The 16,182-nt window shown below is 44.3% G+C and overlaps 1 protein-coding gene across 3 annotated transcripts in view; it reads left to right on the top strand.

Moving 5' to 3' along the window:
• The first annotated feature begins 1,055 nt into the window (after positions 1 to 1,055).
• The window catches only part of NT5DC2 (5'-nucleotidase domain containing 2), a 62,143-nt gene continuing 47,016 nt past the window's right edge, over positions 1,056 to 16,182 (top strand). For 2 of the 3 annotated variants that reach the window (XM_056524146.1, XM_056524145.1), the window contains exons 1-4: positions 1,056 to 1,391; positions 5,585 to 5,769; positions 10,039 to 10,113; positions 13,991 to 14,046. In XM_056524146.1, coding sequence (XP_056380121.1) covers positions 1,181 to 1,391; positions 5,585 to 5,769; positions 10,039 to 10,113; positions 13,991 to 14,046 — 527 coding nt within the window. In that variant the 5' untranslated portion in view covers positions 1,056 to 1,180. Of the gene's footprint in view, positions 1,392 to 5,316; positions 5,499 to 5,584; positions 5,770 to 10,038; positions 10,114 to 13,990; positions 14,047 to 16,182 lie in introns of those variants that run through there. The other variant, XM_056524147.1, reaches the window with a different exon arrangement.

The raw sequence follows: 16,182 nt of genomic DNA, 5'->3' as shown, positions 1-16,182 counted from the left end.
ACGCCGTTTCGCCTGACGGAGGACGGAGTTCCGTCTTACGACTGACAGCGATTGGTCCGAGGGAGGAGGTGGGACGCTGTTTCACCTGATGGAGGACAGAGATACGACTGACGATGTCCTAAAATGGACACCATAAACGCGTGTTTCGGCACGCCAACCTTCGTATGGGATTATTACTTTACCATTTACCTTTATTTAACCTCATTCACGTCCATGGCCGAACTGAGTCACCTTGTAACTCTGTTCAGGACGTATCTGCTATTTTAAGCGTCTCTAAACGGTCCGTTACGCCTCTGAAATAGCTCATATGTCCGGAAAGTAGTCACTAGTTCGGCCTTAGAAGTGAATGGGGTCCGCTGCTCCCGTTAACAGTATACGTCGGCATCCCAGACGATTAAGGGGGGCAGGAACGCAGTGCGGACCACGTCTTACCACCGCAAGTCCCAGCCTGTGTATCTGATAACCTGAACTGACGTTAGTTTGAGACGTCAAGCCTGAACTTCAGGTGGCAATGCGTGTGCCAAAATATGGCTGTATTACACCTGTGTTCACACACAGTATTTTGGTTAGTATTCCAGGAGTGAAAGCGACACAGAGAAAAACTATAATGGAAGGATTTGCACCTATTTCTGTGGTTCTGGACCCAATCTTGGTTTTGGCTACCAATATTGATCACGTTTTGTTTTGCTGCGACTATCTCTAAAGCAGTGTTTCCAAAACAGTGTGTCTCCAGCTGTTGCAAAACTACAACTCCCAGCATGCCCGGACAGCCTTTGGCTGTCCGGGCATGCTGGGAGTTGTAGTTTTGCAACAGCCGGAGACACACTGCTTTGGAAAACACTGTACCAAAGTGTGGAAAACGTTGAGTATTTCCTTAGCATTTTTATAAACAAAAACTCAGTCACTGGGGGAGATTTGTCAAAACCTGTCCATAGGAAATATTACTGAGTTGCCCATAGCAACCAATCAGATCGCTTCTTTCATTTTTGAAAAGGCCTCTGCAAAATAAAAGAAGCGATCTGATTGGTTGCTATGGGCAACTCAGCAACTTTTCCTCTGCACAAGTTTTGAGAAATCTCCCCTCACAGCCATGACATGACAAGCCTCCCTGCAGTTTCCTAGACCGCCACACGGGGCGCATCCCCTTCCCCGCCGCCGCCGCACGGATTGCTGCAGTACAATGTCAGCGCTGTGTGCCCGTGGGACGTCGGGGGTTGCGGGGTGCAGTCGGGTGTTCGGTGCCCGGCGGCTCTGCACCCCTCCACCTCAGCAGCCGCCGTCGCCGGGCACTGAATGTGGGGCAACCAAAGGGGAGCACGGAGCACCGGAGAAAGTGGACAACAAAGCCCAGCTATGGAGCCGCTACCACGAGATGAAGAAACTAGTGTATGGTAAATGCGGGGGGCACAGCGGGTGTTGGGGGGCGAGGGCTGCGGGCACGGGAGGCACACACCGGGTGATGTGAGGGAACAGGTGTCTGCGGGGGAGGGGCACTGCTCAGACAGGGTACAGGCTGCTGGGCATAGTTCACACGGGAATGAAATGCTGCAGAATCTTCCCAGATCATTTCAATAGGGAAGTGAAAATCTGCAGCACTTTAGTTCTGTGTGAACAACGGATTCAACTGTTAGCAAAGTTTTAAAAAAATTTTTTTTTTTTTTATCTTATTTTTTTTTAATGAATATATTCAGTATTGTTTCTGGGAAAGCTGGGTGACAATTAGTATGCAGCCATTACCTATTTGATGAGTAATGGGATCACCCCATGACTGGGATTGTTTGCCAGTCAGGAGCTTGAAAAGCTGGGTGCATGGCTCTGAAATTAACTGCATTTTTATTTTTAAAAAGGATTTAAAGGGGTTATCCAGGAAAAAACGTGTGTGTGTGTGTGTGTGTGTGTGTGTATGTATATATATATATATATATATATATATATATCAACTGGCTAGAGAAAGTTAAACAGATGTGTAAATTACTTCTATTAAAAAATCTTAATCCTTTCAGTACTTATGAGCTGCTGAAGTTGAGTTGTTCTTTTCTGTCTAAGTGCTCTCTGATGACACGTGTTTCGGGAACGGCCCAGTTTAGCAGCAAATCCCCATAGCAAACCTCTACTACTCTGTGCAGTTCCCGAGACAAGCAGAGATGTCAGCAGAGATCACTGTTGCCAGACAGAAAACAACTCAACTTCAGCAGCTGATAATTATTGAAAGGATTAAGATTTTTTAATAGAAGTATTTTACAAATCTGTTTAACTTACTAGAGCCAGTTGAGATATATAAAAAGTTTTTTCCTGGAATACCCCTTTAATCATAAACACGTCTGGGTTCTCGCTGGCATAACGTGGAAACTTTTTTTTTTTTCTTCACGTCCGTCTTTCAGCCGCAAACCTCAGCCTGACTGATGGCCAGAAGTGACAACTGTCATCTGACGCAAATTAAACTTGTATTTATTTATTTAATTTTTATCCTGTTCCCATTTGCCTTTTAAGAGACGTGTCTTTTTATATATATATATATATATATATATATATATATATATATATATATATATATATTGCAGAACCATATAAGGCTTATTTTATTTACATTTTTTTTGTCTTTACTCTATTTACCATACAGTAAATGTTATCATCATCCTATGGGCCAAATATATATATATATATATATATATATATATATATATATATATATAATAGTTTTTGTTATGTTTTACCATTGACATTTGACATGTTGTCCGTCTGTCACCCAATCCGACATTTCACTGCATAAGTCTATGACAGTGTTTCCTAACCAGGGTGCCTTCAGCTGTTGCAAAACTACAACTCCCAGCATGCCCGGACAGCCTTAGGCTGTCCGGGCATGCTGGGAATTGTAGTTTTGCAACAGCTGGAGGCACCCTGGTTGGGAAACACTAATCTTTGAAGTAAAAAGTTTGGACCGAGAGGCCAGCCGGGGAGTGAGCAGAGATGTCTTGCACTTCACTGGGTTATAACTCGTGATCCCAAGAAGTTGTACCCGGCGCGATCTAAACTTTTGACACGTTTTGACAACCTGTCAAAAGTTTACTCAAGTGACAGTAACGTTTAAAATAAAATACTCTGCACAGCCTTGTTCTGACTCTTATAATTTTTTTGGAGGTGTTTGAGGGCTCATTTGTGTGGTGATCTGTAATTTTTATTGGTACCAGTTTAGGATTTGAATTTAGATGGGAATTATCTCTAAAATATATATATTTTTTAAAGCATCCTTTTTTTTTTTTTTTTTTTTTGCCAAACAGAGAAAATGTATTAAAGAATTCTCAGAAATTGTAAACACAACTTACATAGTCATATAGAAAAGACATGTTGGTATAATGGGCAATGCCCCAATCGTAGAGCTGGGCGGTGTGACCAAATGTGCGTATCTCTGTATTTTTGTAACTTATGGTGGTTCCACGGTGTATAACTGTATTCCCCCCCCCCAATCATGTGACTTGCGATCGCTGTTCTGCACCCCCCCCCCCAATTAAATAATCGGCCCAGCGCTGCGCTGTCCCCATCAGGGAACTACTCACGTCACCCGCAAGCGCAGTCCTCCTGGTCCTCCTGTTTGTTGTGGCCGTCGGCGCTGACACTCTATACTGTACGTTGTATCCCTGTGCCCGGGCTGCAAAAGATAAACAAAATAAACTTTAATTCTCACTATAGAGTGTCAGCGCCGGCGGCCCGCAACAAACAGGAGGGCATCGCTTGCGGGTGACGTGGGTAGTTTCCTGATGGGGACAGCGCAGCACTGGGCTGATAATTTAATTGGGAGGGGGGGGGGCAGGACAGCGATCGCGGGTCACATATGATTAGTTCCCCGATGTGGGGGCTGGGCTGATCATTTATTCCCAAGGGGGAGGGGCCCAACCGGTATTGCGGTATGGGGAAAAATTAATATCGTGCAGCACAAAAATTTCCGTATTCGGTATGAACCGGTATACCGCCCCGCACTACCTAATTGTAACAAAAGGTATGGAAAACCAGGAGGGGAAGGGGAGGTAGAATAGAATGGGCAATGGGAGTACAGTAAACAAATACACTAATGTGTCATAGTAAGGAGGTCAACACAAACAAACAATATAGGAAAAAAGGCATGAATATGGAGGAGGGACAGAGAGATACAGTCATGGCCGTAATAAACGTGTATAGCAAAACCTGTTACTGCAATCCTTTTCTGTGAGAAATACTTCATTTTTCTTGAAAAATTTCAGGGGGGACAACATTTATGTCCATGACTGTATAATATGACATATCCATCCCATAGGAAGAGTTGATCCACTGTTCCCAAACCTTATCAAATAGTGAGACAGTAGTAATTATTATTATTATTTTTTTTTCATTTTTAAAATCCGCCTTGGGCAGTGTTTCCAAGCAGGGTGCCTATAGCTGTTGCAAAACTACAACTCCCAGCATACCTCGACAGCCAAAGGCGGGAAACAAGTTTTTTTGGGGGGGTTGCACTAGGGATTGACTGATATCGATTTTTTTAGGGCCGATACCGATGTGGAGGTTAGGGCCGATAGCTGATAACTTATACCGATATTCCGGTATAAGTTACCGCTTTAAATCATTGAACTGCAGCGGCGTTTGCGGTGCCAGAGACCTCCACCCCCACCCGCTTCTCTCCCCCTGCCTGCCCTGGGGTCCTCCTAAGTCCTATCACTGCCACTGTGGTGTTAAAGGAGTAGTCAAGTCTTAAAAAATTTATCACCTATCTACAGGATAGGGTATGAGTATCAGATCGCAAAGGATCCGACGGCTGGGACTCCCACGATCTCCTGCCCGGCACCCCGACTCTCCTCATGAAGTGTGTCGACCTCAGTACGAAGCTGTGGCCCAGATACCCCCTCCATGTATCTCTAAGTAGGAGCCGGAGATATAGTGCTTGTGTATCTCAGGCTCTCCCATAGAGATGCATAGAGAGTATGCAAGACACTTATCAGCCCCTATGATCTTCTATATGTTGCCCATCCTACCTACCAGTCCTCGGCGCGCTCTGGTCCCCACCATCTTATATGTGGGCAGATAATGGCCTGCTCGGCCAATCACTGTCTAAGCAGGCCATCCATCACTTCCCCCACGTCCAGGAAGGCGGATTGCTCAGAGGGCTAGTAAGTTGGATGGGCCCCATACGGTACACTTTGGGGGAGATTCATCAAAACCTGTGCAGAGGAAAAGTTGCTGAGTTGCCCATAGCAACCAATCAGATTGCTTCTTTCATTTTTAACAAGGTCTCTGCAAAATGAAAGAAGCGATCTGATTGGTTGCTATAGGCAACTGGGCAACGTTTCCTCTGGACAGGTTTTGATAGATCTCCCCCTAATTATTCCCTGTCTTGTGGTTAAATTACATAAAGCTGTCACTTCATGCCGTACTATGTCTGGACAAGCAGGGGGCATGCGCCATAATGAGGAAAGGGGCTAAAAATGCTAATAACCAGCAGTTTGGATTGTGTTCGGTTCTGCTGCAGCCAGGTCTATTACCCAAAGTGTCTGTGGTTTATATGGTCACTTTTTAGTATGTAGATAAGCAGTAGTAATCTATTTGTGTTATTTTGCAGATCTTCTTCCTCCCGGTGTATGCAATCTGCTGAATCCAGCAACCATATGCTCCAACAATGAAATCTGTCTGGGAGACATTGAGATCTATGGATTTGATTATGATTATACCCTGGCCCAGTATTCAGATATGTTACATAAGAAGATATTCACTACTGCTAGAGACATCCTCATACAACAGTACAAGGTGTGTAGACAAGGCTAGGTCATCATTAGCTGATGGTTAAAGGGGTACTCTGCTGCTCAGCGTTTGGAACAAACTGTTCCGAATGCTGGAGCCGGCGCCAGGAGCTAGTGATGTCATACCCCGCCCCCTTAATGCAAGTCTATAGGAGGGGGCGTGATAGCCGCCACGCCCTATCCCGTAGACTTGCAGTTAGGGGGCAGGGCAATGACATCACGAGCTCCCGACTCCAGAGTTCGGAATGGTTTGTTCCAAATGCTGAGCAGCGGAGTACCCCTTTAAATTATGAATTTGTTTGATATTTGATGTTAGAGTTTATTCACACAATGACATCCTATTGCAATTTTACTGCGTTACACAAAATCCAAATAAATAAACAAGAAATGACTACTTGGACTAAATGCAAAAAAGTTCTTCTGTCGCAGCCACAGTGTTTGCCCTAACTTTCTCCTCTTTGAACCATGTGTGTATAGTGAGCTGGCATGTGTGCTGTGTATTTTCTGGCACATGTTTCATTAACCTGTACTCACTGTAATAGGAAAAGTTGAGATCCAAACAAATTAGGATTGAGAACGCCATGACCCCCTCTTATTGACGCCCATTTATTTCAGTATACATGTTCCAATGACCTGATAAACTTCCTTTTCTTAGGCTGGGTTCACACTACGTTTTCTCCCATACGGCAGGGGGGAGCTAAAAGCTCGCGCTCCCGTATGTCACCGTATGCGCTCCCGTATGTCATTCATTTCAATGAGCCGACCGGAGTGAAACGTTCGGTCCGGTCGGCTCATTTTTGCGCCGTATGCGCTTTTACAACCGGACCTAAAACTGTGGTCAACCACGGTTTTAGGTCCGGTTGTAAAAGCGCATACGGCGCAAAAATGAGCCGACCGAACGTTTCACTCCGGTCGGCTCATTGAAATGAATGACATACGGGAGCGCATACGGTGACATACGGGAGCGCGAGCTTTTAGCTCCCCCCTGCCGTATGCGCTCCCGTATGGGAGAAAACGTAGTGTGAACCCAGCCTAAGATAGGCTTTCCAATGTGAATAACCTGAGCTGCTGTTAAAACTGAACTAGGGACATTGCAGCCAAGCAGAGTCAGAGAAGTCTGTGCCTAGAAGCAGCATGATTGAGTGATGTACAGTGCTCGGCTTCCAGCAGGGAAGGGTGGGGGAGGAACGAGGCAGGCATGCTGTGGCTAGACTTCTCTTTGCTTTATTTTTTGTACAGTCTCAAATTGCAACTAACACATTTTCTGACAAATCATAAAAAATGTTTACTTGCACAACATGGAATGAATTATTTGCTGTTGCACTACCCATGTCGCCGTAAAGGAATGATAGAAAAAAGAAAATAGAAAGCTGTCAACTAATCCCATCTAGTTGGACCCTAAACTATTAACTTTTTCATTTTTTTTTTGCCCTAGGATATTTTATATGATTATCCCAGACAGGCTTACATTGAGTTTCCGTGGATTTACAAACCACATCAGATGGCAGTTTATTCATTCATTTAAGCATTTACTACTCCTTCAGTAAAATAATGTTTTTTTAATTATAAAGCTAAAATACTTGTAAGACATTAAAGGGGAACTCTGCTTCTGGACATGTTATTCCCTATCCAAAGAATAGGGGATAACATGTCTGATTGTGGGGGTCTGGCTGCTGGGGACCCCCGCAATCTCCGCCATGGCTCCCCAGTCATCCGGTGCACCGAGTGAACTCCGATCCTTTCCGAATCGAACCAAATGGAAATCCTGTAGTCAGACTGGATAAGGCAAGAAAAATGTTGACCTTCGTGCAGGAGCTCAGGTGCCCAGGGGTATCTCACAACCGAATCATGGAAGTGAATTAAAGTTCAGGTTTACTGGAATAAAACAGCAATAATGCATTTCGGGGTATACAAACCCCTTCAGATTGAGGGGGTTTGTATTCACCGAAACGCGTTATTGCTGTTTTTTTCTAATAAACATGAACTTTAATTCACTTCCATGATTCGGTTGTGAGATTCCTCTGGGCACCTGAGCGCCTGCAAGAAGATCAACATTTTTCTTGCCTTATCCAAATCTAAGTGATGACATCATGCATCAGTTGTATAGCATTCGGCGTCCATTGTTACTATGAACACCGGACAGGGGAACGCAACAAGATTCGTTCCGCTGTCCGGTGCCGGTCCGGCGTATCTAACCATATAGCCCCCAAATTGAGACTCTGGATGAATGTAAACTGTCCCATTCCAATGAATTGGATAATTTCTAGCATTTTTACAGCATTGAAGGGAAAAGGTCCTGGGCATATGTAACGGAGGCCTAAGTAATTGCAGGGACCCCACATATTATTAATAAACCATAAGCAGGAAGGGAACCACCGGGATACATTTCCCTTACTTTTAAACTCTGATTCCCTTGAAAGGTGCTATAAAAGGTATTGTGGCCTACACATGTACTGTGTTTTTTGTGGTATCATTTTAGTTTTTATTTATTTATTTTTGTCTCATGAAATCTTAGCTTCTGGTTAAACAAATTGTTTGTAAATTGTTTTATTATTTTTACTGCAGTTTTTTGCTGCTCAAGTATAAACTATACGAATGATGGTTATTATAAAACTAGAATATGCTGTAAGTTTCATTACTGTTTACTGTAATATACAAATAATCTAGCAACGTTGTGATGTATTTCCATTAATTCTTTTCTGTTTTCAATTATTCTCTTGCTCGCTGTTGCTCTGGTTGCTTCACTAAAGCTAGCCGCTGTCCAGAGAGCTTATTTATGGCTTTTATTTTTATCCTGCATATGGCATCTGTAAATACCTAGGAGAGATCAGCTAACACATAGTGTACATACAGGACACTCATTAACGTGTTTACATCCGAGTAATTTATAGACATTACATGTATTGAGTATTTATGTATTTTTGTGTCTGACAGCAGTATAGTATAGCATATATTCAAAGTACTAAGTAGACCACTGTTTCCCAACCGGGGTGCCTCCAGCTGTTGCAAAAACTACAACTCCCAGCATGCCCGGACAGCCTTTGGCTGTCCGGGCATGCTGGGAGTTGTAGTTTTGCAACAGCTGGAGGCACCCTGGTTGACAAACACTGGAGTAGACAATGTAGCAAAAGATTTTTCTACAATGCTTAGATTAAAACTAGAGATGAGCGAACTTGCAGTAAATTCGATTCGTCACGAACTTCTCGGCTCGGCAGTTGATGACTTATCCTGCGTAAATTAGTTCAGCCTTCATGTGCTCCGGTGGGCTGGAAAAGGTGGATACATTCCTAGGAAAGAGTCTCCTAGGACTGTATCCACCTTTTCCAGCCCACCGGAGCACCTGAAAGCTGAACTAATTTATGCAGGAAAAGTCATCAACTGCCGAGCCGAGAAGTTCGTGACGAATCGAATTTACTGTAAATTCGCTCATCTCTAATTAAAATAAACGCAAAGGAACAAAATAGATAAGTGATTTATTGCAGAGATGCTAGATTTAGTATTTCATGACTACGGGTGCGTTCACACGGCCGTCTATCCCCGTTTATTTTATTTTTATTTATCCCCGTTTTGGTTCCGTTCTTGCAGGCTGTAAACGCATTAAATGCGGTTTAAAAAAAAATAAAAAATCCCATTCATTTCAATGAGATTTTTTTTACAATCCGTTTGTACCTGTCTGCACTTATTTCCGTTTTTTTGACGGCAGAAAAAAACTGCACATGCAGTATTTTTTCTTCCATCAAAAAAAAGGAAAAAAAAAAACAAATACAGTAAATATAACATCGAAGTCTATGGAAAACGGATGAGTCTTTTAATGTCATCCGTTTGCATCTGTTTTTTTTTGATCCGTCTTTACTTCTGAGCATGCTTGGAACAAAAAAACATTATTTTTTTTATTTTATTTTTTATTAATGGAACAATAACGGATACAAACCAATAACATCCATTTCTATTTGTTGTTGTCCGTTTTTTTTTAAAGACTGTTTTTATTTTTGACGGGAGAAGAACGGGACGGGTCTAGACGGCCGTGTGAACGCAGCCTAAATAAATCAAAGCTAAACCATAATCAAAGCCTCCCATTATTACTGCCATGTGTCTGTAATGTGGGGCATCTGGTGGAAGGTCTGTGAATGTTATTTCTTTATTCTCTCATTTATAATGCCTCTTCTGTATTTAGCAGGTAACTTGTAGTGTATGCCCTGGTAATAGGTTGAACAATTTTAAAGGAATATTTAAAGCAATATTATTGATTTACTCATGTTTATCTCCTCATCTACAGTATCCAGAGGGAATTAAGAAGTATGATTATATCCCAGGATTTGCAATAAGAGGCCTGCACTATGATATACAGAAGGTGAGAGATACTCCTTAGTATTTTCAGTGTATATGAAATATCCTTGATTAAAAGTATCCCGCCATTTTTTCTATCCAGATCCTTGGGGGTTACAAACATATATCCTATTTGTAGGCTCATCCTGAAGTAGGGACATAGGTAGGATTTGTAGTAACACCTAATAGCAGAATCAGACTACACAAGGTTTGTTTGCAGTCTGTAACCATGAAAACACATAGGCGGCATGACAGCTGTAGACAACAAAAAGCGAACTTAGATGCAAATGTGGAACTCCTTTAGGTTAGGGTTAGACCATGGTGTGGCTTCGTATTCAGGGTCCAAAAAAAGTATTAGTGGCAAAGGTTTTTGCTTCTGGAGGAGAATGAATTTGCATACTTTATTCCCATTAAAGGGAAACATTTCAAATCAACTGGTGCCAGAAAGTTAAACAGATTTGTAAATTACAGTGATCCTCCGACCTACGATGGCCCCGAAATACGATAATTTCAACATACGATGGCCTCTAAGAGGTCATCGCATGTTGAAGGCAGCATCAACATACGATGCTTTTGTATGTCAGGACCATCGCATAAACGGCTATCCGGCAGCGCAGACTGCTTCAGCTGCTGCCAGATAGCCGTTTAATGTGCCCTGTGTGCTCCGGTGAGTGTCACTCACCTGTCCCCGCTGCTCCGGACTGTCCTCTTTGAGCTCCGCTGCGTGGCCGTCGCTTTCCTTTGTTGTAATCACGTCGCTGCGCACGCCGTCCCGTCATCCAATAGGTGCGGCATATGCAGCGACGTGATGACGGCGATGGAGAGCGACGGTCCGGAGCAGCGGGGACTCCCCGGGGACGTGATGACGGTGATGGGGATCGCCGATCCAGGGCAGTGGTGATGGTCCGCAGCGGTGGGGACACGTGAGTATAACATTATATATTACTATTGCACGGATCCCTCAACATACGATGGAATCAAGTAATGATGGTTAATTTGGAACTAATTACCATCGTATGTGGAGGGATCACTGTACTTCTATTAAAGATCCTAATCCTTCCAGTACTTATCAGCTCCTGTATGCTCCCCACAGGAAGTTGAGTTGTTCTTTTTAGTCTAACCACAGTGCTCTCTGCTGACACCTCTGTCCATGTCAGGAACTGTCCAGAGCAGGAGCAAACCCCCATAGCAAACATCTCCTGCTCTGGACAGTTCCTGACATGGACAGAGGTGTCAGCAGAGAGCACTGTGGTCAGACAGAAAAGAGCAACTCAACTTCCTCTGTAGCAACGTATATAAGTATGTGTTATTTTTAATTGTCATTGCGGCCCCAGCAACATAAAAATAATTTAGTCTACGGATAACCCCTTTAACCCAGTATTCCCCTTTCCCTATGGCACATATGACAAAAAGATAGGACATGGAGCAGCTTTACTATAATGTTTTTCCCACTTTTTTAACATAATTTCTCTGCAGGGTAAAAGAAATAGGAGTAAATGGACTGTTGTATTAATCATATTCTGAATAGTACATTTTGAAACGATAATAATATCCACACAGACAACTACACATTCCTATAATACAATTAGGGCTGCAACTGTTAATCGACGTTATCAATAAAATGAAATAACGGGATTCGTTGTTGACGAATCCAGTTATCGCATAATCATCCGATTCGTTGTCCGGGTTCCGGCTGTGATAACACTGCTGCGGGCGCGCGGTCAGACGCTAGTCTGCACTGCCGCAGCCTCTGTTCAGTGAGTTCCAGTCCCTGTCCCACCCTCGGCTACCCACTGCTCACAATCCCGTGTGCGGCTGCTTCTCTGAACTCCTCCCCCTCCCACGCCGCTTGTGGACGCTCTACACTTATGGAGCCTCAGCCTGCCGTGGAGGACTCCGTACTACTGCCGCCGGTAGGACAGTTTCCTGAAGTTTAATGCGCCCTGCCCCTGTTACTGCTGCATTGCTTATTGACACACACGGAGGTATCTGCAGAGCATTGCACCCTAGTGTCATCTACAGACACTAGGATGCAATGCTCTGCACATACCTCCATGTTTATAGTAGTGTGTGTACTACATGCACACTGCTATACACATGGTAGTATGTGCAGAGCATTGCATCCTAGTGTCTGTACTACAGACACAGGGGTGCAATGCTCTGCATATACCCCTATTTGTATAGCAGTGTGTGCAGAGCATTGCACCCCTGTGTCTGTAGTACAGACACTATGATGCAATGCTCTGCACATACCCCCATGGTTAAAACAGTGTGTATGTAGTACCTATACACTTCTATACACATGGGGGGGGGGTGCAGAGCATCCTAGTGTATGTACTACAGACATGGGTCGGGTGCTATAAAAAAAAAAGTGTAAAGTAAAAACAAATTAAATGTAAATAAACCGCCCCCCAATAAAAAATTAGCTCTACCTTTTTCTATTGCTATACAAAAATCGTAAAAAAAAATGTTGCCGCATGGCTAATTGTCTGAACTATTAAAATTAAATGTTAGTTAATCATGAACATTTTATTTTAATAGTTCAGACAATTACCCATGCAGCAGTATCAAATTTACGCTGGTTTCTATACAGGATCATTAATAATGACCCTGTATAGCAAAAAATTGATATGTTGTAGTACTTAAGTACTACAACATATCTCTAATATAGTTTAATTAAAAAAAGTGATTTTAAACCAGTTTTAAATCACTTTTAAATTTGGCCACTAGGGGTCGCCCTCCTAGTGGCCGAATGCATTCGGCAGTGACGTCACTACAGAATTTCGTCTCATTTGAGCCTGGCCAATGAGTCTAAATCAGTCACTGCTGTGCTCACTCCCGCCTGTCAATCAAACAGGCGAGAGCGAGCACAGTGAAATCCAAGGCTGTGCATTGGCTCCCTGGACTCTCACACTGGCTGCCTCCCTGCTGCATATTCTCCCTGCAGCAGGGAGGCATGTGGCTCTTACCTCTCCTTACAGCCGCGGCTCCAGTGGGGATACGCCGCCTCCTCACTGCTCCTCGCAGCTGTGTCCTGTCATTACCGGGTGGAGTGCGTTATACGGAGAGGGGGGGTGCCATTTACAGGAGGGCCCATCACACACTGAGCAACAAGCATGTGCCTGGCTTCCTGTCATGCTCCTACACTCTGGTAACTCTCTCTATGGTTCTGGAGGACTTTCAATCCTCCAGAAATATAGAGACAGTTTCCAGAGTGTACGGGCATGACAGGAAGCCGGGCATACACTTGTTGCTTGCTACGGACCCCCGATCATGGTCCGGAACAGGTGAGGGGGGCGATATTGGTCGGGGGCTGGGTGTCTTCCAACACAGGGTGCCTCCAGTTGTTTCACCACTACAACTACCAGCATGCCCTGACAGCAAATAGATGTCAGGGCATGCTGGGAGTTGTAGTGGTGAAACAGCTGGAGGCACCCTGTCAGGAGAACTAAGGGCGGAAGTCGGCCCCCAGCAGGCATCAGTGACGTGGTGCCTGCTGGGGAAGTCTGCTTGGTAGTGAGCACACTACCAAGCAGACAAAATGCCATTTTTAAGATAATAAAAAAATAAAGGCAGGGAGGGGTTTAGGGATAGATTGGCAATAGGCAGGGACAGGAAAAAATAAATAAATAAAAAATAAAAAAAGGATGGTGGGAGCTACCCTTTAAAAAACAAAAAAAAGTCAAAAATTGCTGTTTGGTCACATCACATGCTAGAATACTTTTAATATGGCCATTGTACATAATTCTTCAAGTAGAATCAGCTGGACCCCTTAATTTGGCATTTTGACGTTTTTTTTCCGATTAATCGATAAAATAATAGACAACTAATCGAATATTAAAATAATAGTTAGCTGCAGCCCCAAAATACAATACAAATTTATTAAATATTTTTTTTTACAGAATCTGCTGATGAAGATCGATGCATTTCATTATATCCAGTTAGGAACAGCCTACAGGTGACGTTACCTAACTTATAATATCTTAACTTTTGTAGCTCCAAGTCCAGGCCGTGATCCCAGAAATAAAGGTTACTCTCTATATACAGTATGGGGGAGAATAAGCTGATTTGTAGGGGTCTCTGGCAATCATGAGGACAGTTGTCGCCCAACTCAATGGAGCAGCAACTTATCCTCCACCCCATTCATTTTGCTGTTCTCATGAATGTTCAGAAGTCCCATAGGCAGTAATGAGAGTGGTGTTTGAGTATGCACGCTACTGATTCATTCTCTGGGAGGCCACTTGACCTTTGCTCTCATGAACGGTGGGGATCCCATCGGCTGTACCCCCACAATCAGCTTGTAATCATTGATTCTGTGTTTCATCGTGGAATAACCCCTTTTAATGTATAAAATATGAATCATATGTTCCTGTAAATTCTTATACTTGGGGATAGATATTTTATATAACTACCCTGTAACATGTAAGATTGTAGCTTCATAATTTGTATTAACAAAGTCTTAGCTCTATATTTTGTCATATACCGTATATACTCGAGTATAAGCCGAGTTTTTCAGCACGATTTTTCGTGCTGAAAACACCCCCCTCGGCTTATACTCGAGTGAACTCCCCCACCCGCAGTGGTCTTCAACCTGCGGACTTCCAGAGGTTTCAAAACTACATCTCCCAGCAAGCCCGGGCAGCCATCGGCTGTCCGGGCTTGCTGGGAGTTGTAGTTTTGAAACCTCCGGAGGTCCGCAGGTTGAAGACCACTGCGGCCTTCAACATCATCCAGCCCCCTCTCACCCCCTTTTAGTTCTGAGTACTCACCTCCGCTCGGCGCTGGTCCGGTCCTGCAGGACTGTCCGGTGAGGAGGTGGTCCGGTGGGATACTGGTTCCGGGCTGCTATCTTCACCGGGGAGGCCTCTTCTAAGCGCTTCGGGCCCGGCCTCAGAATAGTCACGTTGCCGTGACAACGACGCAGAGGTGCGTTCATTGCCAACGTACTTCTGCGTCATTGTCAAGGCAATGCCTCTATTCCGGGCCGGAAGCGCGGAGAAGAGGCGCCCCCGGTGAAGATAGCAGCCCGGACCACCTCCTCACCGGACCACCTCCTCTCTGGACAGTCCTGCAGGACCGGACCAGCGCCGAGCGGAGGTGAGTACTCAGAACTAAAGGGGGTGAGAGGGGGCTGGATGATGTTGAAGGCCGCAGTGGTCTTCAACCTGCGGACCTCCGGAGGTTTCAAAACTACAACTCCCAGCAAGCCCGGACAGCCGATGGCTGCCCGGGCTTGCTGGGAGTTGTAGTTTTGAAACCTCTGGAGGTCCGCAGGTTGAAGACCACTGAGGGCGAATGATGAGAAGAGGATGATGAAGGGGGGGTGTGGGGATGATGAAGGGGGGTGGGGATGATGAAGGGGGGGGGGGTGTGGGATGATTACAAGGGGATGATGAAGGGGGGATGTGTGGGATGATAAGGGGATGATGAAGGGGGGATGATGAAGGGGGGATGTGTGGGATGATAAGGGGATGATGAAGGGGGGGATGTGTGGGATGATGACAAGGGGGGATGTGTGGGATGATGACAAGGGGATGATGAAGGGGGGATGTGTGGGATGATGACAAGGGGATGATGATGAGGATGTTAATGACGGGTCTGGATGATGACAGGGGGGGATGAGGTATTTCCCACCATAGGCTTATACTCGAGTCAATAACTTTTCCTGGGATTTTGGGTTGAAATTAGGGGTCTCGGCTTATACTCGGGTCGGCTTATACTCGAGTATATACGGTAATCACAATTCTGGCCACCTCTCCATTGAGACTGCAGCCTCGGTGGAATGGGTCAGTAGTGGGACCCTCACTTATTACCATCATTGTCTGAGCTTTGATTCAGGGTTTTTCCAGGCAGAAATCACTGATGGCTTATGTTCAGGAGAGGTCATCAATAGCTGATTTAGCTAAATTTATGCCTTGGTTTGATATTTGATGTTTGTTCACGCAATGACTTCATATTGCAATTTTTACTGCTATTCCACATTTAATGCATGGACTCGTCTTTCTTAGGGTTTTCTCCTCTCTTTTTTTTTTTTTTTTTATCTTGCATTGAACGTACCAAGTGTTTCTCTGAAAAAACAAAAAAACAACCTTGA

The sequence above is a fragment of the Hyla sarda genome, chromosome 6, assembly GCF_029499605.1.
Source record: "Hyla sarda isolate aHylSar1 chromosome 6, aHylSar1.hap1, whole genome shotgun sequence".
In the NCBI taxonomy this organism is placed as follows: Eukaryota; Metazoa; Chordata; class Amphibia; order Anura; family Hylidae; genus Hyla; species Hyla sarda.
This window is presented reverse-complemented; position numbering and strand designations above follow the sequence as displayed.